The sequence below is a fragment of the Microcebus murinus genome, chromosome 2 (assembly GCF_040939455.1).
Source record: "Microcebus murinus isolate Inina chromosome 2, M.murinus_Inina_mat1.0, whole genome shotgun sequence".
Lineage (NCBI taxonomy): Eukaryota > Metazoa > Chordata > Mammalia > Primates > Cheirogaleidae > Microcebus > Microcebus murinus.
This window is the reverse complement of record NC_134105.1, coordinates 55,162,730-55,190,379: the sequence shown is the minus strand read 5'-3', so window position 1 is coordinate 55,190,379 and position 27,650 is coordinate 55,162,730. Positions and strand designations below refer to the sequence as shown.

The 27,650-nt window shown below is 34.2% G+C and overlaps 1 protein-coding gene and 1 non-coding gene across 13 annotated transcripts in view; both read right to left on the bottom strand.

The window, feature by feature from the left end:
• Positions 1-3,983: 3,983 nt before the first annotated feature.
• SRSF11 (serine and arginine rich splicing factor 11) overlaps positions 3,984-27,650 on the bottom strand; it is a 44,003-nt gene continuing 20,336 nt past the window's right edge. For 4 of the 12 annotated variants that reach the window (XM_012787964.2, XM_012787965.2, XM_012787966.2 and 1 more), the window contains 11 exons: positions 24,856-24,989; positions 20,982-21,091; positions 20,042-20,134; positions 19,344-19,393; positions 17,877-18,004; positions 15,663-15,744; positions 9,938-10,069; positions 7,544-7,633; positions 5,933-6,049; positions 5,482-5,620; positions 3,984-5,376 (listed from right to left, as the gene is read on the bottom strand). In XM_012787964.2, the coding sequence (XP_012643418.1) occupies positions 5,179-5,376; positions 5,482-5,620; positions 5,933-6,049; positions 7,544-7,633; positions 9,938-10,069; positions 15,663-15,744; positions 17,877-18,004; positions 19,344-19,393; positions 20,042-20,134; positions 20,982-21,091; positions 24,856-24,989 (1,273 nt within the window). In that variant the 3' untranslated portion in view covers positions 3,984-5,178. The remainder of the gene's footprint in view (positions 5,377-5,481; positions 5,621-5,932; positions 6,050-7,543; positions 7,634-9,937; positions 10,070-15,662; positions 15,745-17,876; positions 18,005-19,343; positions 19,394-20,041; positions 20,135-20,981; positions 21,092-24,855; positions 24,990-27,650) is intronic. The other 8 variants (XM_075999343.1, XM_012787968.2, XM_075999342.1 and 5 more) reach the window with 3 other exon arrangements.
• Positions 14,969-15,073, bottom strand: LOC142869747 (U6 spliceosomal RNA). Its single transcript, XR_012918318.1, has one exon. It is a non-coding gene; the product is annotated as a U6 spliceosomal RNA (small nuclear RNA).

Sequence of the window (27,650 nt, the reverse complement as noted above, 5' to 3'; positions counted from 1 at the left end):
ACAGAGAGTTTCCAAGTCCAGCTTCTGTAGTTTGAACAGTGTTGTTTGTGCGACATGTGGTAGAGCATTGCCTTGCAAGAGGATTGGCTGTCTCTATTGACCAGTCTCAGCTGCTTAATCGCAAGCATCCTCATAATTTTGTCAAGTTGGTTGCGGTAGACATCTGCTGTAATCAATTGACCAGGTTTCATGAAGCTGTAGTGGATAATACCAGCACTGGACCACCAAACAGACACCATTAGCTTATTTTAATGCATATTCAGGTTTGGACTGTGTTTTGGTACTTCATCTTTATCCAACCATTGTGCCAAACGCTTGTGATTGTCAAAAAGAATCCATTTTTCATCACCCGTAGAAAATGGTTTGCCTTTATATCAGGACGGTAAAAAGAAAGGCAAGCTTCAAGCCGATTTCTCTTCTGATGCTCGTTGAATTGATGTGGAACCCATCTATCCAGGTTCTTTACTTTGCACATTTGTTTCAAATAGTCCAATAGTGTTGGAATAGTAATGTCAAACCTTGCTGCTAATTCATGAATAGGTTGAGATAGATTTGCTTCCACTACAGCCTTCAGCTCATCATTATCCACCTTGGTTTCACGTTGCCCACATAGCTCATTTTCAAGGTTAAAATCACCAGAGTGGAACTTGTCAAACCATCCACCTACTGTGCATTCATTAATCACATCCTTCCCAAACACTCCATTAATATTTGAAGCTGTCTGTGCTGCATTGGTTCCACAATGGAACCTGTATTTGATAATAACACAAATTTTTGATTTCTCTGTGGTTTTACAAAAATTGTTCTTAAAAAAACTTTGAAAGATAATCACATGCCAGATCATGCATTTGAAAGAATGAGAATGTACCTTCACAATAATAAAACAAGAAGTGTCAAAGTGAAATGTCAGAGATATCAACTGTCAAGCTTAGTACTTAAGGAAATTAGACATTTCATACTTAATAGCCTAAATAGGTAAGATCATTGATGAAGGTGGCTACATTAAACAACAGATTTTCAATGCAGATGAAACAAACCTTTTATTGGAAGATGTCATCCATACTAACTTTGATAACTAGAGAGAAGTTAATGCCTGGCTTCACAGCTTCAAAGCTCAGACTGACTTTCTTGTTAGGGGTTAATGGAGCTGGTGACTTTTGCTTTTAAGTTGAAGGCAGTGCTCAGTTACCTAAGAATCCTAGGGCCCTTAGGCTAAATCGGCTGGGTGTGGTGTCTCCCGCCTGTAATCCTAGCACTCTGGAAGGCCGAGGCGGGAGGATTGCTCAAGGTCAGGAGTTCAAAATCAGCTTGAGCAAGAGCGAGACCCTGTATCTACTATAAATAGAAATAAATTGGCCAACTAATATATATAGAAAAAATGAGCTGGGCATGGTGGCGCATGCCTGTAGTCCCAGCTACTTGGGAAGCTTAGGCAGTAGGATGGCTTGAGCCCAGGAGTTTAAGGTTGCTGTGAGCGAGGCTGACACCATGGCACTCACTCTAGCCTGGGCAACAAACTGTCTCAAAAAAAAAAAAAAATTAAATTAGGCTAAATCTACTCCGCCTGTGCTCTATAAATGGAACGAAGCCTGAATGACAGGACATCTGTACAGCATGGTTTACTGAATATTTTAAGGCCACTGTTAAGACTTGCTGCTCAGAAATAGATTCCTCTCAAAATACTACTGCTCACTGACCACACATCTGGTTACCCATAAGGTCTCATGAAGATGTACAAGAGTTTTCATGCCTATGAACACACAATCCATTCTGTACGAATCAATGAATAATTTTGACTTTCAAGTCATCTTATTTTAGAAATACATTTCCTAAGGCTATAGCTGCCCATAGATAAGTGATTCTTCTGATGGAACTAGGTAAAGTCAATGAAACCTTTTGGAAATGATTCACTATTCTAATGTCATCAAGAATAGTCATAATCCATAGGAGAAGGTCAAAATATTGGTAGGAACAGAAATTTGGAAAATGTTGATTCCAACCTTCATGGATGACCTTGAGGGGTTATGACTTCAAGTGGAGGAAGTCACTGCAGATGTGGTGGAAAGAACAAGAGAACTAGAATTACAAGTGGAGCCTGAAGATGTGACTGAATTGCTGCAATCTCATGATAAAACTTTAATGAATAAGTTCTTTCTTATGGATGAGCAAGTGGTTTCTTGAGATGGAATCTACTCCTGGTGAAGATGCTGTGAACATGTTGAAATAACAAAGGAATTAGAATATAACATAAACTAAGTTGATACAGCAGCAGCAGGGTTTCAGATTGACTCCAACTTTGAAAGTTCTATGTGGGTATAATGCTATCAAACAGCATTGTATGCTACAGAGAAATCTTTCATGAAATAATAGTCAAACTTCATTGTTGTCTTAAATTGCCACAGTACTGCAATCTTAAGTAACTGTACCCCGATCATTTAACAGACATCAACATCAGGGAAGATCCTGTCAGCAAAAGGACCTCAAAAAAAAATTTCTGAAGGCTCAGATGATTGTTGGCATTTCTTAGCAGTATTTTAAAATTAAGGCATGTATATTGTTTTAGACATAATGCTGTGGCACACTTAATAGATTACATTTAGTGTAAACATAACTTTTATATGCACTGGAAAACCAAAATATTTCTGACTTGCTTTATTGCAGTGGTCTGGAACCAAAACTGAAAAACCTGAGGTATGCCTGTACTTTGTATGGTGGCTATCACTTCCTCTTTACAGATAGGAAACTAAAGGCAAGAAACACAGCTCTATCAAGCTCTACTAAATAACACCTCAAACTCATGACTGGACTCTTAATCTTTCCATCTGAAAAGGCTCATTATATAGCCACCACCACTCATCCCCTTCTAAAGAATTTAGGCAAATAAATAAGGACAAACATTTTTCTAACAAAACCACTTTTATTTTTAAATCATTTTTACTACCAAATACAGAACAAAACTCAGTGTGGAGGCAGTGTTCACTTGATTTCAACTGGTTATCTTATTTGTTAAAAGGCCTGTGTCCCAGTGTAACACTACCTTTGTGCAGAAAAAGTTTGCTGAAAATAAATATCCTAAGAATGGATAATCTTCACTGCAGCATCTTAAGTCAGTGGCACTACTTTAAAATAACAAAAAAATTAATCCCTTTAGAAAAGTTAGCATATTTGTATTCAGAGATTACAAGTGAGGGAATAGACTGTGAATATTAGGTTTTACCATGTGAAACTCCAATATTTTAGTTGTTTTTGACTTACAAAAATGGTCATGTCACATGGTTCAACCTTTATGTACTAAAAAAAGTTTACACAAATGTCATTTGTGTTCAACTTTGTTTTTAAAAATGCAGTGATTATTAGGACCATTACTAGAGCTTCTTATAGACAAAATTCCTTTTGATAAAATCTTTAAAAAGTTACTTACTACAAACTGTAAAAACAATGCTGCTTTTCTATATGGCATTTCAATTTTAGAACAGTTTAAAAAAAAACCCAATTTATACTCAAAACTTGGATAAAAGATACAATTCCAAGTTTCACTTTTCCTTAATTCCAGCCATCCCGACACTACTCATTTCATAAATGAATATACTATTTACTATTATACAGTAGATACATATAATTGACAGCTTCTATACTACTCCAGAAAAGGCAAATATTTATATTTCACTGAAAATATAAATTTACTAGATATAGTTGGGATCATTTGTTTATCCTAAAGTTCATTGCTTTATCCAATCCCATTCCCAAACCCACACTATAATAAAATTGTACTAAGCTAAGAAAAATGATTATTTTTTAGATAGAAATGAAATCATTTTTTGACAATTATGATGGCAACTATCACTACAGTGATGGAATTTATGTACTATATTTAAACATGTGGATAGAAAGGGAAAGGGCTTAATTTGTAAAATGAATGAGGTAAATGTCATACATTCAATAGTGTAAATAAATACAAATACAGTTTTACAGGAACATGAACATAAGTTTAAGGGTTTTATTATCAAAGTCTTGTAAAACAATTTCAGAAACTGTACATCAACATGGCACAGACTGTAGCCTACTTTTGTTTTTACTGAACAAAAGTGAAGCCTGAAACTCCTTAACTAAGAAAACAGTTGCCTAACTACTTTGCATATAACATGAAATCACTGTGTGCATAAGATTACTACTGCAGTAACACAAATTTATCGGTTTTATACAATTTGAGATCAAATAAAAGGTACATTATCAAGTAGATTTGTCTTATTTTAAAAGCATATGAAGGTCAATTTAAAATGCACTACCCCCTTTTTCCAACACTGAGCTTAAAACAAATTAATGAAAGGGTGGAAAACTGAAAATCAGGACAAGAGATAACTTTTTTTTTAATAGATGGACTCAGGATAGGCAGATAGCTTTCACTGATGTAAATGTGGAATAAATTATTATTTTAGGAAAAAAAAATTCCCAAATACCTTATGAAAAAGTATACAACTCTACTTCAAAATATGCTATTTACTCACTGCCAAAGACAGTTTTATCTGAAATCTTGTTTCGTAATTAAAGCCTAATTAGCCATCAAAAAAGGTTAGTGCATATATAACCTTTCAAAGTTAAACAAAAGCCACAAAAATTTAGCCACAAGGCTTAAAGGATTATCTATTTCAAATGCTCATTTCCAGATGTAAATATAAGAATGTTAATTTGTCATGTCAACAAACAAGACCATAAGTAGATCCATCATGTTGGAGGATTTTAATGACATTTAGGATATTCTTGCCACAATAACATGCAATCAGTGCATTCCCTACATGGCTCTATTACGGCAATGAATCAGATTCTAGAAATACTATAAGTGAACTTACTTAATAAAGGAGATCATACAACATAAACAATCCATGCCTGCTGTAGATGCATGCAGCTTTTCATTTTTGTTAAGAAGCAGTACCAGGATAGTAAAACTGCTTGGTTACTCAATCAGATTTCACTGTGACAAGAACTGGTTACCCCTGTACCATTTCCTAAAAGCTTTTTGATGTAAATAACTAATGTCAATATCAGGAGCTTTATAACCATTTATAACTCAGAGCTGTATACATCTAGGTTTGAGATGAACAAATACAGCATTAATAAATCACACAAAGGAATGACACTGATGCATGTATAACACAGTTGGGATTCCCATAGAGGCAATATTCAGTCACTCATATCCATGTCTTCTTCATGATGATCATCCCCATTCACTTTGGATTCTCTTAGTGAATCACCAGTTCCCTTTTCCACAGAACATTCCTTTATTTTAGGGGAACCTGCTTCTATTGGTTTCTTCTCTTCTTTTTTGTCTTTCTCGCTGTCATACCCCTGTTCCTCTTCATCATAATCCCGTGTAACCTGCTTTGCCAAGGAAAATAATAAAAGTAAATGTCTTCAAAGAAAAATCACTTCCTAAAAGTACCAATATCACTCAAAATACTAAAGTAAGTTGGTTTGTAAACATACTTTTACATCTTTATCACTCTCTGATTTTCTTTCCCGGTCCTTTTCCTTATCTTTACTCCTCTTCTTCTTGCTTGTTGATCGTTCTCTTTCATCTCTACTTCTTTCTTTGTCTTTATCTTTCTTCTTCTCCTTTTTATGTCTAGAATGACATTAAGATGTGTAGCAACAGGTTTAACTTGCTTAGATGATGAGCCTGACCCAAGTTCACAGTTACCAATAGGACAGAGAAGATACAAAATCCTGAACAATAAAGGTGCAACTGTGTACAGGTAATATAAGCTAGAAGACCATAACTTGATTACAGGTCTATGATGTCCAATCCTAAAGTGTTGAAATCTCAAGGCTTAAAGAGAATATATCAAAACATTCTTAAGAACTTTCATGGGACAGTTTTAAAACTGACAACCTCTGAAAAATATAAAGGATAGATCTAAATGATTAAAATTCTTACCTCCTAGGGGATGGTGAGCGAGACAATTTTCTTTTAGGAGACCTAGGCTTTTTAGGAGATCTTGTTCCACTCCTGCTTCTTCGTCGCCGTCTCTCTCTAGAATCACAAATGTGCAAACTAAGCTTTAAAATACAGCATATGATCTAAAAGACAGACATATTACAGATATGTCTAGGCTGGAGCTTTACTAGAACTCCTACAATATAATAATGAAAGACCTGCTTCACAGTACTGTTTTTAGCTGAACCATCAAGTGGATAATAAACATCTGCAAACCATGTACCTTTCCCTTTATTGCCCTCAAGAAATCCCCTAATTTCCAGCAATTCTTTTTAAAGACATTCTGACACAATAGACTGAAATCTGAAGTGAACTATTCACTGAAGTAAATCAGTTTTAGATTCAAACATTCATTGTTCAGAACAGGTACAGGAAACCAAATAATGTGATACAGAAGGCAGCCACTAATAAAATCCAAAAATCAACTTCCAAATCATTAGATGAAATTCAGAACTAGTTAGTGGAAAGGTAGAAATCAAATTGACTTTCTATATCAAAATCCTCCTCCCTCTACCGAAAAACCCTGCTTTCAGCTATTACTGAGACATACAGCTTTCCCCTGCTTTTTACTGACTATAAAAAAATTCTGTCCATGATTCTCAAAAGGTGCCAGACTGGCAAGATGACCATTATACGATTTAGCTACAAACAAAGCAATCAAAAAATAAAACTTGAACATTTTCATCACCTCCAAAAAGAAAGCCCATACCCCTTTAATTTTTCCTGTCCTCCTGGCAATCCAGTAATCTATTTTCTAGCTTTATGGATTTGCCTATTCTGGAAATTTCACATAAATGGAATCACGTAATATGTGGCCTTTTGTGAATTGTTTTTAAGGCTTATCCAAGCTGCAGCATGTAGTCGACATTTGCGCTGCCTTTGGCTATTATGAACAATGCTATAAACATTCAGGTACAAGTTTCTATGTGGACATGTTTTTGTATCCCCAGAAGTAAAACTTCTGGGTCAAAAACCTCTATGTTTAACATTCTTAGGAATTGCCAGACTGTTTTCCAAAGCAGTATCATAGGAATTTCAAAGTAAACATGAAAAATGTATTTTTTTTGGAGTAAAGTTTGCAACATTTCAATTTGCTCTGACAGTTTAGAGACAGAATTAGCCCAAGAATGACACTCAGAACTTGCACTGCCTCCTATTAATTTATCAATGAACCACTATAAGGGAAAGAAAAATTCTTGAGTAGTAACATGTAGATATGATAAATATAACTTACTATAACTAATTTAACATAACAATTCAGTATGCTTTAGCTGTTAAAACTGTTAAGATAGAAAAACTGATCTTTGTTGAGTTCCGTGTTGTATCAAATATGCTCTACACCATAAAATATTTAAATAACAAGAAAGAGAAACTTCAGGTTACACTCTTCACAGAAATTGTCTTTGCAAAAGCTTTCAATAATGGCAAAGCTTAACTTTTAATAACACTGAAATATTTTATCTACGTTCTGGAAAACATTTCATGTTCACAGCCTATTGATAATCTTATAAGCAAAGTTAAAAATTCCAAGAATTCATGATGCCATCTTACCTGCTTGCACTTCTAGAACGTCTGGCTGTGCTATAACTTTTTGGTGGTGTTTTGGAACGTTTCTTTTCTTTGTCTTCTTTCTTTTTGTCTCTAACAAATGAACATAAAATTTATGAATGCATTAGAAGACTCAGCTAATGCCAATTTACATAGCGTTACAAATAAAAGAGAAAGTATAATCAGGTCTAATCTCATTCTTCAAAGCACAGATGTTATTCTGACAACTGTTTAAGAAATAATAGCTCATTTGTCATATTTGTGGTACGTAACTCCTTTAAAAAGCCCATTTTCCTAGTATTTCATGTAAAATTTCCCCCCAATAGTGTACACTATGAGATGAGAAAAATATTAGGATGTTGGCCAGTTTCTTGATATGTTTGGTGGTAAACACCAATAGGTTTAATAACTGCCTCTAAGCTCTTCAACACTCTTTTTTTCTCTAAGTTAACTAGCACTTTCCCAAACCACCTCTCCTATTAAGGCCAAAACCCATAATGCACTACCAAAATCACCCATCAATATCATCAATATTCTTTCAAAGCACACATACCATGTTAACCTTTATTATGGACCAAATCAAGCTTCTACCTTTTTCTGTTGCTATATACTCTGGGCTATTCAGTGCGATTAGAAAAATACCCTATCGTAATGGACTGGTACTACAGCCATACCTCAACTCAAAATCTTTTCACAGATTCTGGTAAATTTATTTTTATTTCCCACAGTATTTTTTCCTGAAGATCACCATTCTCCCTGAGATCCTGAGCAAAGGGTAGATAATCAACATAAGTTTGTTGAATAAGAAGTCCCCAAAACACACACACACACACACCCCTATCTAAACTATTCTATAATTGTAGGGATCAAAGAATTTCTTTTATTGTTCTTAGCTAATCTTTCCATTCTATGGTCTCTCTTTCATTCCTTCCCTTCTCTGGTCACCCTGCTCCATCAGTTATCCTCTCTATTAAAGTCTTTATCATCTTATTCCTAGGTTATAACTGTCTAATGGGTCCCAGTCATGCCTTCCATAAATTGATTTTGCACTGTCAGAAATCTTACAATGTATAGACCTGAAAATACTAATTTTACCCTGTTCATCATTTTTCAATCCACTCCAGTTACTTCCTGGATCGAGTGCAAATAGTGTGAACAACCAAGCCTTCTATGATCTGTCTCCTTATACTTCTGATCTCATATTCTCCTAGCTCACCTATACGAAGAAAATACTTGCTATTTCAAGAAATAGCATTCTCCCCTCTACCTGAAATCATGCCCCTCACTGAGTCTAGTGAAATGTATCAGAATTTAATACCTGACTCACTTATCAATTAAACCTCTTCCAATGTTAGCAAGTGGCAATCATCATTTAACAGCCTTTCCCCTGTAATTACATTCGCCACTCCTCTCTTAGTAATCAGGAAGTCCTTAGAGGAAGGAATGCCTAATTCCTCTTTGCATAACTATTCCATTAAGCAACACTGGACTGATTGAATCAATAGAGGATTCACTGTGTAATATATAATGACTAAAACCGCCATTATTATGGCCTGAACACTGATAGTAAAGCCACCCCAACTCCTGTTCCCATCAGTTGAGTTATATGCTTACCAAGAATAAATTTTGTTGGGTCCCCAGCTGCACTTACTTTAATTACATGATTTAAATATATGAATGGATAAAACAATACAAATTATAGGACTGCTTCTAGAAAATTAAGATACCTATTTTAGAAAAAGACAAAGGACAGTTGATAAAAAAAAATTAAGCACTGTGAAAACACATATGTCTAACAAATATAAATGATCAGGGGCATATTAATTTAAAAGGGTTTGGGCTCCAGATGAAAAGACTGGTCACCGAGTATGTGTTTAAGTGGAGATAAAATGTTGTGGTAAAGGTGTTTCTTTTTTCACAAATCCTCACTTTAACTCCCTACTGGTCCCAAATCAGAGGCTCAGAGAACGTCCAGTATGGTTCAGCATATATAGCAATCCTTTTTAAATGTTTCCCAGTCACTGATAATGAGACCTATAAAGATGATGAGGCTTGGCTTTCTTGACTTAAACTCTGGCATAACATGAGGAATGGCCGGTAGCACTAAATCCTTAGCAGTGGTGGAGTGGAAAGGAGGAAATGAAAAAAGGTAGTAAGATAGGCAAGAAAATTTACTAAGGCCTTCAGCTTATAGTTGAAGTTCTAGTTTGCAAGGAAGCACCAGAAAAAAAATGTCAGTCCCCTCAAATTCTAAACAGTTCCTTCCCCTGTCTAGCCCTATTCTCTCTGCTCCCCAAACCCAACCAACTCCTTTGTTATTTAGTAGCAGCACAGTACTGGGGGTCTTGGGAACTCTAAAATTTGTGTTCTCACCCAATGTTAACAAGTCTTTTCTACCTGGTTTTTGATGTGCTCCTTGACCTTCTACCTCTCTCTCTGGAATGAGATCTTCTCCGTCTTGGACTTTTGGATCGCCGCCTACTCCTTGACTTAGAATGTGATCGTCTTCTGGATCTGCTTCTTGACCGCCTAATAAAATAAAAGGAGGCCAGTAAGTGCATATAAATATAAAAAGACTGTGAATATTTAGCTCAGTATCAGACATATGGATTAACCACCAATTAAGTGTGGATAATTCCCTTTTAGTTGCTGTCATTAATTATTTAGTCCATAGAGTAAATGCTTTTGATACCTTAGAAATTAGTAATACCTTTGAACACTTGGAATTCTTTACCTTTTAATGTTTTGCTCAATGTCAGACCAGTCCTTCTATACCCATTGTACTTACAACTCTAAGGTTAAAATTTTATTGGAGAATGAAGGAAAAATACAAAACATCTGACTCATTTGCATCACCTTATACAATTATATAACATTTTGGCACGTATTTCTCTCTTTTTTTTGAGACAGAGTCTCACTATGTTGCTCAGGCTACAGTGAGTGCCGTGGTGTCAGCCTAGCTCAGAGCAACCTCAAACTCCTGGGCTCAAGCGATCCTACTGCCTCAGCCTCCGAGTAGCTGGGACTACAGGCATGCACTACCATGCCTGGCTCATTTTTTCTATATATATATTAGTTGGCCAATTAATTTCTTTCTACTTATAGTAGAGACAGGGTCTCACTCTTGCTCACGCTGGCTTCGAACTCCTGACCTCAAGCAATCCGCCCACCTTGGCCTCCCACAGTGCCAGGATTACAGGCATGAGCCACCGCGCCCGGCCTGTATTTCTCTTCTATTTAATTCCTCACTATTGCAGCTTAAACTTTATCATTTCTCAAATACTTAATTATGCTATATACAAACTTTAATAGGCCTTGTAAGCCCATAAAGCTGGTATTTGTATTTTATAAATACAAACCACTTAGTGTGCTGACATCTATTATTTCTTATTGTCTCTGAAATAAATTCCATTTCTTTAATTCATAATTTAAGAAACTCCAAGCAATAGAAGCCTTATACAGATACATATGACTCAGTGCTAACTGCTTTTACTCTCATTTTCCCCTCAACATATCACCATCTCTACATGATTGTCTCTTTCATGTCACATCAGAGAAATGTTTCCCATACCTGCCCTCCCCTGTCCCACTCTATTTTCTCTTCTAGGATGTAAGAAGCACATTTAACCTTTACATATTGTCATCCTCCTTCCTGTTTTAAAACAATCATTTTCCTCTATTTTAAGAATTAAAAATAAGCTATAATTGTTTCCTTAGTCTTTAACACTTAATTCTCATTTATGTGCCAGGTAACTTAGACCATTATCTAACCTCTTCAATCCTGTTACTTCAGCAAAGAAGGGTAATAACAGCTACAACACAGGATAGGCAGTGCCTTAGTATAGGCATATACAGTTGATCCTTGAACACCACAGGCTTGAACTGTGTGAATCCACTGACATGAGGAGTTTTCAACTAAATTCAGATTGAAAACAGTATTCAAAACCTATATATATGAAGGGCTGAATTTTCAAATAATTCCAAGGGACTTGAGTATATAGTTACAGTGGGGTTCTGTAACCAATCTCCTGAGTATACCAATGGACAACTGTACACTAAATATTAATGCCCTTCTTTCCTCTTAATGATGTGTTAATATAGTTTCTGTTGCCTTAACTCTCTAAAACAACCACCTTAAAACCCATCAGTAGTTCCTTACTGAACTTAATAAATTTTTATATTTCAAACTACTTACTAAACATCCCTTGTAATAACATCTCTATATCCTAAGAAATTTTCACTTAATTCTTATCTACCTTTCTATATGTTCACAAAGACAGGGGAAATTTGTCTATCCATCACTATACTCTTGAGCAATTACTATAGTGCCTGACTTAAACAAAATAAAATGCACCAATAATGTGCTTCAAGTGAAATAATGAGCCTATAAAATATCAGCATCATCACTTTCTTTTTCAGAGATTAAAACATTCTGGAAAACAAAAACTGATGTTAGAATTCTTGTTCATCTTCTGAGGATTCTGGTTTTAAGAAGAAATAAAGTTACAATTTTCAATAAACAAGTTACATATTTTCCCTACCTTTAATGGACATAGAAAAAGTACATCTAGATGTAGACAACAAATCACAAGAGTATTCTTACAGGTTTCTTTCAAAACTATGGGATTAATAGTATAGTTTTAAAAAATCTAATAGGCAGAAGTACCACATAAATCTACTTTTTCAAGGGGAATGTACTGCAGAGCCACTTTTATTACACTTAATAGTTTATGTGAGCTTTTAACAATCATCAAAATAGAGATTAGCATAACATCTAAGAGTAAAAAAGCTTACTGAAGGTCATGGTTATTTTATATACTGAGATGCTTAAGATACAACAATCCACAATAATTATCTTTTTCTTATGTAGTATAAGTGTCTAAAAGTTCAGGAAAATAAGTATTTCACTTCTATTTTTCACTGGTCATAGTAAGTAATTCTTATTAAAATTTGAGAATCCTAGTAAGATTTAGTATATTAAAGAAAAACATAAGCTCTCCTTAAGAATTCAGAGAGAAACATATAAATTGTGGTAATCTTATTATGAGATATACCCCATCGAAGAGATTAAACTAGGAGAGTAGTGTCCTGTATGATGAAGATTGTAAGCATCACCAACACTACACATTAAGAGTAAAATCTGAGCTATACCTTGAAGAAAGAAATAGGAGCTTCTCAGGTAGAAATGAAGATGTGGGAAAGAGCATCAGGCAGAAAGAATCATGAGCAAAACATGGAGACATAATAAAAACGATATGTTAGGGCAAGTAGTCCTGTACTTTTGGAGTGGCCAATGACATGTGTAGAAAGATAAACCAGACAAAACAGTAAAGAACCCTGAATGCCATTCCTAGGTTTTATCTATCACCTTATTAAAGCAACAGGGAGCTTCTCGAGATTCAAGAAAGCTGTGATATGATCCAGATTTGGGTTTTTTTTAGATATCTCTAAGAACGAGACAGGCTGGGACAAGGTGAGTGACAGGGAATAAAACAGACATACCATGTAGAACAACCATGTAATAATCCAAGAAATGACTTAAAATAAGACAATGACACCAGAGTAAGATGCTGATCATGAAAGTAAAGAGAAAGGGCCATCTTTGAGACAGAATATAGTTTGTTAGATATCTGGGTATGATGTGTGTTTAATAGAGACGTGACATATAAGAAATTGGGGGTATGGTTAAAAGGAGAAAAAAAAAGAGAGATGTGACAAAGTCTAGAACTTAAGTACACTTTACTGCTCTTTCAAGAATCCCAGTAATAGGAGAAATAATTTTGTCTAACCCTTGGTAAAAACTAAGAAGTAAAAGAAGTTGCTAGCAGAAGGCAGACAAATGACATAAGTAGGTTACAGAAGAGACGAACTCAGGGGTGAAGGCAACCAGCAAATGAGGTGTGAAAGTCAAGTGGTAGAGGGATATGGAAGGTGAAGCTGAAACTAGCTGAAATAATTGACTACAATTAGAGTATCACAGCTCTGAATGTCAAAACCTTAAAAGGTTCTGACTACAACCAGAATGCAATTAGACCAACCAGGGTAGAGTTTCGAAATTAAGAAAAATGAAGAATGGCTGAAATAGTTGGTAATAAGTAACCTAGAGCAATGGTTTTCAAACTATGCTTTGTGAAACTCTGGAAGTTCTAAGACCTTTCATGGGATCCATCAGGTCAAAATTATTTTCAAAATAATAAGATATTATTGCCTTTTTCACTGTGCTGACATTTGCCCTAATGGTACAAAAGCAATGGCAGGTAAAAGTGCTGGCAACTCCTCAACATGAATCAAGGCAGTGGCTACTGAACTGCACTAGTATGTTCACTGTATTTTTCACTGGTATTCAGGTATGTACTTGCAGTTAAAGAAAAAAAACAGTAATGCCACTTTTACTAAGGATGTCTTTGATGAAGCAGTAAAAGTTAATTTTTAGTAAATCTGATCCCAAGAGTACTATTCTGTGATGAAATGGGAAGTATGCACAAATCACTCCTGATGCTCACTTAAAGTATAATGGTTACATAATAAAGGAAGACATCTGTGTCAGTGAGTTATAAAGCTGAATTAGTAGACTTTTCATGAAACATCACCTTCTAGAACCAAAAATCTATGGTTATTTAGACTTCAGTATTTGGTAGACACAGTTTTTGGAAAAATAAATGAAGTCTATTACTTCAAGGCAAACAAACAAATTTGTTACCAATGATAAAATCTCAGCTTTCAAGAGAAAATTAAAACACAAATCCACCATTGTGAACTTGATAGCCTCTTAATACTTTAGTTTTTCTGATGAGACCTGAGGTGGTATTACTACATATCATTTTCTGACACTGTATAACAAATACAAATCAATATTGGGAAAACTGCATAATGCAATGAATCAATTATTTTCAAATCACCAATGCTTGCTTTCACAAAATCCCATGTGGAAAAAAATACCCATTTTAAATTGAAGAAAGATCAATAGATTTTAATATAACAGCATATAAAAAGTTCATTACTATGGTTTCAGATTCCATATTGCAACTACCTTTTCAGAAACTATCACCTGTCAAATTTTGGCAATTTATCAAAGAATACTAATCACAATTACCTGAAGTGACTACACATTTACCTGTCCCTTTTCTAACTACGTTTTTGTACGAAGTCAGTTTTTCTAAATATACTAAGGAAGATACATTGCAGCAAGTTGAACACAGAATCCTATTGTCTTCTATTAAGCTAAACATTAAGGAAATTTGCAAATAAGCAAAACAAAGCCACTCCCCTCACCAACTTTTTTTTTTAGAAAAGGTTTGTTTCAAAGCTATGTTAACACGAATAGGTTTATTATGGTTATTTCAACAGTTTAATTTTTAATATGGTCAACACTGACAGATATAACCCATGTAAACAAAAACCCCTTGGGGTTCTCACATATATGTATTTCATAATATGGAACACTTCACAAATTTGCAAGTCATCCTTGTACAGTAGCCATGCTAATATTCTCTATATCATTCCAATTTTAGTATATGTGCAACTGAAGCAAACATAAATTTGCTAGTGTCAAATGGTTCTATGACCAACAAAGTTTGAGAACCACTGGTCTAGAGAGAACCTTATATATTCATACATGGATGTCACACAGAAGAAAGAACAAGCTGAGTTAAACTTACTCTAGGCAAGCAAAAGAATGATTCTATCAATAAGTTTATCCAGTAATAAAAATAATCTCAAAAGTAACAGCAAGTTTGAGAATATTCATGCAATAGCTGGATAATCTGAGGTACATAACCTCCTAATTTAAAAGTCTCAAAAGTCTAGTGAAAGTCATATTTAAAAATCAAATTTGAAGTCCAGTGTTCCTCCCACAGTAATAACTCATTCTGGTACTGAAGTCTCAATACTTTCCTACCATCTCTGAATTTTTTTATGGGTTTTAAAGTATGAATCATCTATCTACTCCATACCTTTCTTCCCTTTATACATGTGGGAACACTCATTTACACACTCTAACAGCAGTGACTACTAAAATACATTGTAACCAGGAGCCAGGGAGTTAGACAGCAAATTAAGAGAGGTGTGACATACAGAACTTATCTTTGTCTGAAGTATAACTGACCATAAAAAACAATCTAACCTGTGTCTAGAAGATGAAGGAGTCCTCCTCCTCCTAGAACGTGATCTTGATCTTGAATGCCTTCTTTTTTCTTCTTTCTTATCTAGATTAAAATTTTAAAAAACCCTGTATTTAGAAATCATTAGGTAGCAATATTCCCACTCAGAAATTATTCTAAGAATTTATTTAATTTTCTGCTTTTACATATATCCTTAAATGTTATATCCATTTTAAAATCACAATGCTGAAGCTTAATGAAATGATACAAATTATAAATTATCCAGCCTTTTTGTAGATCCAAATTAGACAATTCTCAGATAAAGTTCACTATCTCACTTGCCAGACTTAGGAAGCTGTGAAGTGTTTTCCATAAAAAAGATCTATAAAAAGGAAAATCGGCTAAACACTTTAAATTCTTGGTCCAGCAAAATGTTCCTTATTGTGTATGTGTGCACATATACATGCTTGAGGTTCAGAGGAGGTGAATTCTTTTTTCTCCACTACTTTATGCCCTTTTGCTAAATAAACACATTCATGTATATTTATGTCAAAATGATTAATACACAGATTCAGTGTTTGGTCCTCAAATCTAGAAAGTCACGATTAACTCACTGTTTCCATGTTACTTCTGTGACACAATGAAGACTTTAGCAAGCTAGCCTGTCTCTCTTCTTACCCACCAATTTTCAGTTATGTAAGTATAGGTAATAAATCTAGAACCGAGCTGTTTTATTTCCTAGCTTTTAAATAACACATACATTCTTTTAACTTAAGGATCTACTGAGAGAAAAAAAGCCACTGTATTCTTCACACATGGACTATCATCAAAGTGAGATTGACTTCTTCTATGTTTCACATTTAGGTCATTTCATTAATAAGATTTAATTTATTGTGAATGTTGTTATAAATAATAAATTGACAAAATCTTGGAAAAAAATCAATTCATATAGAAACCACTTTTAGTCATTCCAGTCATGAGTTTTCAATGAAAACAGAAACAGCTGGCACATGGTGTGTCTTAGCTTTGGAGTTGCATGGAACCACCTTTGTATCTAAGACCTCCTACTGGCTTGCTTATCATATAGTAACTGCAGCTAATTATTTGACATTTTATTGATAAAATGATATAATACACATAAAGTACTTGGTATCAATTTAGACAGTATTATACTCTAAAATCAAATTATTTTCCTAATACTATGTATTATAAACATTTCCATTTATTTACTTCTTTATTTATTTTTTAGCTTGGCACGTTTTAATAGTTTTTTAAAAATTTAAAAAATTTTCAAATTTCAAAATATTAAGGGGGTACAAGTGTTTTTGTTACATGGATACCTTATAAATGCTTAAGTTAAGACTTCTGGTATGCCCGTCACTAGAACAGTGTTCACTGTACTTAATATATTTCCATTTATTAAAAAATAAGAGTAAAAAATTAATAAGATGTTATTTAATGGGGGGAAAAAATCCAGGGCCACAGATATAAATATATAGAGACAGATAATGAGATATCCATTCAATACTCTCAAAAAGACAATCTACAAAAATTAAGGCATCTGATTTTCTTTAAACAAATCACAAAAAAAGCAGTTTTGCTAGGTTTTCCTGATCAATTAAAAAACTTAAAATTAGGCTATCCCAAGCAAGATAAACAAATGATTAAAAAAACAAAATATCACATCGAGTATTAGATAATCCTTGGCACTGCTGATATTCTGGATTGGGTCAATCATTGTTGTGGAAGCCTGTGCTGTTCATTCTGTTCATTTTAGGAGATATCTAGGAATATCTTGGTGGTCCTCTATGCACCAGATGCACTTGGTACCAGAGACAATCAGAAGTGTGTCCAGATAGTTCTAAATGTGTCTGGGTGGCACTTCACTATATAATCTTTTATTTTACCAGAATTAGAAAATTACAAAATGACCTAGTGAAATAGAAGAAATTAGCCAAACAACTAAAAATAGAAAACATTAACTGGCATGGTGGTGTGTGCCTGTAGTCCCAGCTACCTGGGAGGCTGAGGAAAGAGGATCGCTTGAGCCCAGGAATTTGAGGTTGCTGTGAGCTAGGCTGACGCCACGGCACTCTAGCCTAGGCAAGAGAGCAAGATCTCAAAAAAAAAAAAAAAATTAGTGTATTATTCAACATACTTTCACACTTATGCCATAATCACTCTTGCCAAGAAGCATATGGTTTAATATTCAGCAAAACTGCACAAACATATGTTACCTGGTTCTATAGCAGCAGAAATTAGGGACTGTGCTTCTCGTACTCTTTTCATAGCTTCCTCTATTTCTTTACTAGAGGTATCTGACTTCAGACTTGGTGAAACAAGACCAGCAGCAACATGATTCAATCTGAAACAGAATCAAAAATTGAGATCTGAAATATTTAAAAATATACAAAAGCATTTCAAATAAAATATGTAAGCATTTCACAACATCATTTTAGTAAAATACTTCAAAAAGAGGGGGAAGGTTCCATGATAACTTCAGTAAATACTATATAGTATAGCCTTGTTCTGAATCTTTACAATGAGCATCTGTACTTTGATGACTCAGAGGTATCTGGAATAAGAAAAATACCTATTTAATTTTGCTGAACATCCACTAACTTTCCATAAAGAAACAAACACATTTTGAGAAATACTAGTACAAGGGAATATGCTAATGCCAAAAACTTAATTGAACTTTCTTTTATATGATTTAAAAAACTTTCTACAACATAGTATTAATAATTTTGGGGGGGAAGAATGTTACCTTTTAGTTTTGTAGATAGGGAGAAATTGAGGCAGAGGCCAATGGCCCACACCAAACTTACACATGAAATCCTGAGTAGAAAGGCTAAAGATGCCCCTTATGGGTTTACACATGTAAGAAAAAATTACAGACATCAAGTTTAATATAGTAGCTATTTATAGGGAGAGTGGGTAATGTAATCAAGAGAGGGTATACAGGGAGCTTCAATTGTATTGGTGTTATTTTATTTTACAGGCTAGGTGAGGGGGTATATCCTTGGATTTTAACTATAAGGTAATTTTTTTTTTTTAAAAGGGCACTAACTACTGAAGTCAAATGATTCTGTCCTCCCTTCATGTTCTCCCACTTACTACTAGTGACTTTTACCAAGTTAAGGGGAAAAGTTCAAATTTAATGTACCAAGAAATTACCAATTTAAAAAATCCTATGAATTTGTCATATATGAATTAGGAAACAATTTCGGTTACAGCATGAAGAGCACTTATCAAAAGCACCTGGAAGATGATGTTGGCTTATTAATTTTATGGCAACTAATCACATAACTCATACTACTTGTTTGCTCTGGGAGAGTGGTCCCCTTAGCCTTGCCTCTCTCACTCCTATTATTTTATTTTATTTACCCCTTTTAAAAAAAATTTAATTAAATTTCTTTGATGAAAAAATGCTGACTGATCACTGCTTTTATCCTCAGGGCTTAAACTAAGTTCTCCCTTTGTTACCTCTTTTGCTATCATCCTGCTACAAGACATTAGAATTATTATGAAAGACTCAAATTGCCCTAAAACAAAACCTTTACAGATGGGCTTACTTCTGGATTTCTAAAAAACAATATATATTGCTTATCTTGAGAAAAGATAACTTTCTTGTTAGCTATCAAAAAAAATAACTGTTTTCTAGACATTCACACACATTGCCAATGGAAACAAAAAATCCTTACTTGGGATCAACAGTACTCATAAGCTTCAGCAACTGATCTGCGGCAAGAGACTGCAAAACAAACAAAAAACGGTGTGTGTGTTTATATATGATAGAGAATACACAGAACAATAAATGATTGCTATTTTATTTTCTCAGTATGTTGAAATATCCTGGGACAATCTGTTAAACCTGTAAGAAGTATCATGCCATAGACACAATGCTGACCAAAAGAAATAGAATGCAAAGTACATATCACATTACATTTTTTAGTAGCTACATTAAAAAATAAAAAAAAATAGGTGACATTAGTGTCTACAGAAGCTTTTTTTTTTTTTTTCTACAGAAGCTTTAACAAGTCATCTGAAGATTATGAGGCTGAACATAATCTTATTTAAAGACTTTCTGAGAAAATATTTAACATTTTAAAGAAACATATAAAACTTATACTTATTTACTCTGGCTCCATGACACACTGATGCTGTGTTGGCATCCTGTGAACCTATTCTATTTTGAAGTATTATAAAACAAGAGATTCTTATCAGTGGATAAGGGGCTATAACTAATTCAGTGATCATTTAAATCTCTTTTTAACAAGTCTACTTAAGAAAAATTACTACAACATAGCCATTAACTTCTGCTCTTGAAATGCAAACTAACAGTTAATAAAACAAATTTCCTATAAAAATGGGGTCAAAAGATAAAGGTAGTAAATTGTACCTGAGAGTTCAAGTTGGCTCCTGGAAGCCCAAGTGCAGCAAGGGCAGGATCAAGAGTAGGAGCCCCCAAAGCAGCCAATGGAACAGCGCCAATCTGTGAAATTTCAAATTTGTTTAAAACTGATTCAGTTCCTTATACCAGGGGTCAATATTTATTTTCATTAAAGGGTCACATGGTAACTAGTTGAAGTCTGTAGGCTATGTGGTCTCTGCTACAACTACTGAACTGCACACAAATCTATATACTTACTGCCACTGTAGCTCAAAAGCAGTGATAGACAATACATAAACAAATGGCTGTGTTCCAATAAAATGTATTAACAAAAACAGGGGTCTGGCCCAAAGGCTATAGTTTGTCAATACAACTGCCCCATTTTTCATTCATTACAGAACATTTCTCCCCTAAAATCAGGATATAGATATCAAATAGGAAACAATTTTATTTACAGCATGAAGAGCACTTACCAAAACAAAATGTTGGCTATTAATTATGTGAAATACACCCCCCCCCATAACAGCCAAAGAGCAAAGCAAAGAAAAAATAAAGGGTTAATAACTTAGTAACTTGAGAAGTATGAACTTCAGCTTTATTTTCTTTCCTGGGGCAAATGAATATATTTTTTAACAGTGTGTTCACAGAAGTGTTATTATGCCTCATGAGTTTATTATTCCACAATTACTTATGGGTTACTTTGAGAGCCCCGATGGCAAAAGTGACATAACAGATATTTTAAGATTTTCAAAATGTTTTTAAAATGCAAACTTCCAAGAGATTCTGGGCAGTATTTCTGATTATAAGACAGCCTTTTACAACACTTTGCACACTCGATATTGCTCTAAGATCTAGAAATTTGCCAACACTTACGAAGCTCAAACATGTTTAGCTTTATTCACAAGTCTGTGTTCCTTTCCATGCTTTAAGAATTCAATAGAACTAATACCTGTGTAAGTGGGTTAGGAGTAGGCAGGAGTCCACCACCAGGCAGAAGACCTGCCACTGCATTAGCTGGTGCCAACAGAGACAAAGCCTTAGTCTCATCAGGTATAACTCCTGCAGAGAAACATCCTTGCATTAGAATACATTCTTTTGTAAGACAGAAAACACACAAAAACACCCAGAAAATGTCTCCCTGATACACCACCTGAGTTTGTTGAAAGTACTTATGTTCGCTAAAATATAAAGCTTGATTTCTATGATTATTTATCATTAATTTTATGTCAGAATGAAACTTCAATGTGTGAAAATTTGTTTCCTTTTTCTCTACAAATGGTTAAGTTTCTAGAGTAAAAAAAATAGCACAATACACACTACTTTTTTGTTAACACTGCCAAGATTTCATCACCTGTACTCGATTTTTAAGTCATGAACCAAACGTAAGCAAGCACAGTCGGTTCTCCAGGGGTGTGCTCTCAACTTTCAAAAGCTGTTTTATGAACAACGACTCGTGTCGGCTGCTTCACTATAAAGCACACAGAAAAATCAAGATACACAAGACAAAAAAAGTTTGATTTAGGGGTTAATAATATGGTACAGTTACTATGATTTTCTTTTACACCTACCATACAAATTTTGTAAAAATTAAGAGAAGAAAAGTATGTAAAGGAAATACTCTGTTGGAATCAAGCGTAGGGCTTTTGCTGACTCATGAAAATGAATATGAATGTTTCTGACGGTCTCTGAATACACACGGGATGTGTGTGTGGGAGTGGGTGAGAGAGAAAGAGAGAGAATAGGTAAAACAACATGGCACATTCCTTACCTGTACAGTAAAATGCTTTATGTTCCAACATGTGCCATGCTAACCATACCAAAAAATGTTGCTATATAGTGTCAGTTCAAAAGCTAACTTAGCCAAACTCAAGCCAAAAATTACATGTATGTCTGTTTTTAAAGCCTAATCTGTGTATTCAGATACAATCTAAGGGTCCTAAGACAAATATTTATGTAGACAATTTAAATTCTATCCAACAGCAAAAGCCCTATACAGATGGATTAATCTGTTAATGTGCCCAAGCCCCCAAAATGAGAGTTCAATAATACAATTAAACTACATATTTGCAAATACCAGTAGTATTTCTGTAATACATATTAAGAAACTGCATCTCATCATAAAACATACAATATGTACAGGGCACTTAAGAGAAACTGGATAAGCTGCAGAAGAAAACTGTTGGGTGGTATTTTCAGCAGGGCCTGGTATATAGTTCAGGCTGAACCAGGGAAAAGAACTGTAAAACACAACAACAAAAAAGAAAAACCACTGTTAAATAAAGGTAATGGTTCCTTCCACCTATACTGAGAAGTGCCGATAATATAAACAAATGTATACTACACAGCACTGTTATCTTGCTTGTGTCAGAGCTGTCATCAATTTAGATACCAAGAGTTATGGAGGGGAAGGGGGAGAAGATCATTTAGATATAGGGCATTAATGCATCAATATTAACAAACCTACAAAGATTATGGGATAATTTAGCATGCAAAATTATGTCTCAAGAGGATATATTAAGTATCAACATCTTACTCAAATTAGTGCATTTGCAACATTTCTGGCAAACTAAAATCCTCTTGCATTTATTGTGAGACACCTGATAGAAGATCTGCATCCATTAAAAAAAAAGTCATGCATCTGATCCTCTGATTAAAAAAAGACTATTTAAAAATAAAACTACAATTTAAAAATAGCAATGAGGCCCCTCACCAGTTAATTTTCATGCGTCAAGAGTATTTTTTTTACTGCTGCTTTGATAGAACCATGAAATACTGCATGAATGTGTAGAAATGAAAGAAAAAGAAACAGACAAAAGAAACAAACATTAACCAAGGAACCTAAATAACCCCCAAATCCATTACTATTAAGAGTTCCTTCCAAATCCAGCTATCTTAGTTTTACCAATTATGACTACTCCTTACCGTAGACTTTTTGTCTATTGTTCTGTAACACTGACCAAGAGCCAACACCAAAGTATAAGAGCTAAATCCAGAGTTAATGGTGACAAAGGAATTGAATATATCAAGTTATTTAGTGGAGGTAACATTAATACAGCATATCATACAAGAATTAAATTCACTAAGAATAGATTTCTAAACTAAATATTTCCCTAATTCTATACACTGCACACTCCTAAGTATTTCACTTTCAAAAACAGGTCTAGAAAAATTAGTATGGTCTAAAAACATTTATGAAAGCCAGTTATATGATATACTGTATTATGTTTAGGGTTTGGGAACTATAATACTTAGTCAATAAAAATTCTTTAAATTTAAAGACTTAAATGTTTTTCACATTACTCACATGATTTGACCCTTGTTTCAAGACCTATCATCTATATTTTACTCATCCTGAATTTGACTTCTGTACATTTTCTGTTGATGATAGTCTTACCCTACAACAAACACACTAACATAAAAGAAACTGCTTAACCAAAACCCACTAACTCAAAATTTGTTTATCTATTATAAAACCTTAAAACCGGGCTCATACACTTAAATATCATGGAGATAGATGTACTATTATTACACAGCATGCCTTATCCCATCTATAAACGTAAGTTAATTTCTTCAGAAAAACAGAGGCAATTTCTCTAAATTTTAAGGATTAGACATTTCACAATTTTTACAAGGTATGGTGTAAAAATGTTCACATTTGTACTCAAAGATCTAAGATAGCATCTAAAATCAACAATATCGAAATTCTGCTTCCACTGACCAGTTTTTATTAAGGAAAGGGGAAAGCAATTAAATTCTGGTCAGCATATTTATTAAATTATTAACTTATAATCCAGTAATTTTATATTTCAGTGATTTGATAAAAATTTACAGTTACCAAAAAACAAATCAAGCAGCAGTACATTGGGAACAAACTAATTATAAAATATGCCTTAGAAAATTTTACAAATCGGCATTAAAATAGTGCTGTCTTGTCACAGTGGCTTTTTTAGATCCAAAAAACCTGCTCATTTTTTTCTGTCAAATTACTTTAACACCCTAAAATGTAAAAAGAGAGAAAATGTAGTTAACAAATGGTTACACCAGGAAAACACTTGGGGGACTTGAGTGCTTGCTGGCCTTTAGTTAATGTCTAGAATCCCCTGTAGCTGCAGAGGACCCACTGTTTTTCAGTCATCTGGAAGGGTTTTGCATTTGCCTTCTCCACTACAAAAATCACACACACAAATAACAGAGAGAAGAGTTTATTATTTAGAGATATTCTAGAAAATATAGCAAGAATGAACAAGAAAATCTGGCATAAAAACAAAACACCCAGTGCCCATTTGGCACCTAAGCTACAGGAAATCTTGAACTTCCACAAAAACCAAAATCATTGCAACCCTTGCTATACTGGAAAATTCAATGTGGGATTTCTTTTTTCCAAGTTATCAATGTAAGGAAGGATTAAAAGAACTAACCTAGTCATTTATTTAAAACAGAAATAACATCATGCATTTGAAGGTTGCTGTTTAAGTGTACATGGAGTGAACCATTCACCTTCAGGACTTTTTCATAAAACTCAACATTAAATTAACTAAGTAGATGTATCTTGGGGAATTACAATTAGGGACATAACTTTTAATGAACTTAAAAATGTTTTAAAAGAAAGCAAAAAAGTTAAATGATTTATAAAAACAGACCTGATTTCTAATTTTTAGAATTAAAACAAATCTGCAAGTAAAAATCATGGGCTGCAGTATAACAAGGGTTTCAAAATGTTAATAGCTTAGATTTTAACATGCTACTAATGCTCACTCTACAACTATACTGAGGTAGATGGTCATCTTAGGATGCCCACATAGGTAGTTAAACAAAGCACAAACCTTCTGCATATGGTACGACTATCAAAGCTCTGTCAACGAATACAGTGTTTGTCAGATGCTGTGCCACAACTGCTGAGTCCGGATCATGGAACTTAACAAAGCAGACACGAGATGAGACTGGCAAAGGTGAATCACTAAAAAAAAAGAAAAAAAAAGAAAAAAAAAAGTAACATAAAAAAAGGAAAAGAATAATATCAGCTAAAACACAAGGGTACAATTCACAAATCAACATTTGCATTCCAAAAGTAAACTAGGCAGATGGAAATACATAATATATATAAAACCATAGTTAACCAGTTTAAAAGAAAATACACCCAATAATGTACTGGTCACTGAAAAAATGTAACAAACTGCAATGGAGATAAAAACCTATAACCACTTTAAATTTACAGTGAAATCAAAGTCTCAGTGTTTGAGAAGACAATAGAATTGTTAACATTTTATTAAAAATACCAATACCACCTATTTTAAAATACAGGTAATAGGTAGTTTTGGTTTAGAAATTTTCCATATGGCTAATATCTCAGAGGAAAAAGATGAAGAATTTTCTACTTCAGGGACAAAAACATGTATCATGGGAAAGAAAGTACATGTATTTGATAATTATTGAATTTTCTTGAACTGCATAGTAAACTGCTTCCATACCCTGTCTTCTCTTATCTACAGCATATAAGAACTCTTATGCACTGTAACCAACTAAGGCTTTCTGGTTTAAAGCACTTTCAGAGAAAAGAAAAATTTTAAGTATACACGGGAACAACACTCCACCACCCTAATGCTACTGCGCAAAAATTTCAACAAGCGAAAAGCCACTTGCCTTAGCAAACTGCTTCCTTAGGTTAAAAGAAAGGCAAATAAGATAGACAACACAGGGAGGAGGTTTTTTTTTTTTTTTTTTTTTTTTAAAGTATACAGTGGTTCAAATTTCTTCCATGAAACTCTCTGCGAGAAGAGGTAGAGATTACTTCCCAACTTCACAGCAAAGTTATTTGGAAACCCAATGCCATAGGGCAGAAGTGATCACATCATTTCTGATTACATACGAGAATCCTGTGTGGTGGGAAAATATCCATGCTCTCCACTCCACGTCAATGGAAGATCCCTAATGAAGTAATGAGCTTCTCCTCTTCCTACTGTAATTCTCCCTGACAATTTTAATATGCATCGTGGGTAGAGAACCACCTCTTTGTTATAATAAGCCAATTACATCATAGGACTCAATAATGAATAGGGAAATCCTGCAATATATTTTAATACTATTTGAATGGGGCTTCACTGTTAACTTTTCCAATAAATGAGACATGCTCATGCTTATATAAAACTATAATTTCATCAGACTTGGCTACACTAGGCATTTCAGATACATTGCTGAAAAAATGTTCTCTTAATTTGGGTGCTAACAAGAAAACAACTTTTATAATTAACTTGATAACATGAGGCTACATATGGCCTAAGAACTCAAGCCCATTAGAACATCTAATACAAGTTTCCCAAAGAACATGTCCCATGTTAAGCATAGACCCTGATCTAGCTTCAAAGCAAAATTGACAATATATACACAAGGACTTATTGCCATCTTGTTATAGAGGCTCACTGATAAGTGTTTTTGAAAGGATACAGTATTTTTTTTTTTTAACTTTGAAGCACTGCCGGTCTAAAATTTAACAATGTTGTACTTAAAGTAGTGAAAAGGCAGCTTTAGTTTTTTTCTTTTTTAAAGAAATGGAGTCTCCCTATGTTGCCCAGGCTCCCACCCCAGCTTCTCAGTAGCTGGCACTATAGCCAACATTTTTGCAGCACTAGAAAATAACTACCAAATATAAAATCCTTAAAGAATATAAATAGAATGAGTTCAGAAAAAAAATCAGAATGTACTGCCCTACAAAGGATCTGAAAACACATTTCTCAAAAGGCATACAATGGCTAACAGGCATATGAAAAAATGTTCAAAATCTTATTAGCCATCAGAGAAATGCAAATCAAAACTACAATAAGATATCATTTCACGCCAGTTAAAATGGCTTTTATCAAAAAGAGAGGCAGTAAGAAATGCTGGCAAGGATGTGAAGAAAGGAGAACCCTCTTAATCTGTTAATGGGAATGTAAATTAGCACAACCATTATGGACAACAGTGTGGAGATTCCTCAAAAAACTGAAAATAGAATAACTATATGACCTAGCAATCCCACTCCTGGTTATATATCCAAAGGATGGGAATTCAGTATATCGAAAAGGTATCTGCACTTCCATGTTTACTGCAGTATTATTCACAATAGCCAAGATACGGAATCAACCTAAATGTCCACCAATGGATGAATGGATAAAGAAATTGCAGTATATAGACACAATGGAATATTCTATAGCCACAAAAAGGAATGAAATCCTGCCATTTGAAACAACATGGATGGAACTGCAGAACATTAAGTGAAATAAGCAAAGTACAGAAAGATAAATCTCACATGTTCTCACTCATATGTGAGAGCTAAATATCAAAAACAATTGATCTGAGGGAAACAGAGAGTAGAATCACAGTGACCAGAGGATGGGAAGGGTAGTGGAGATGGAGGGATGAAGTGATGGTTTATGGGTGCAAAAACACAGAATGAACAATATTCGATAGCACAACAAAATGACTATAATCCGCAGTAAGTTAGGATAGACTTTAAAATAACTAGAAGAATGGAGCTATCTATGTTCCTAACATAAAGAAATGTTAAATGCCTAAAGTGATGGACACCCCAATTACCCTGATTTGATTCACATTGTATGCCTATATCAAAACATCACATGTACCT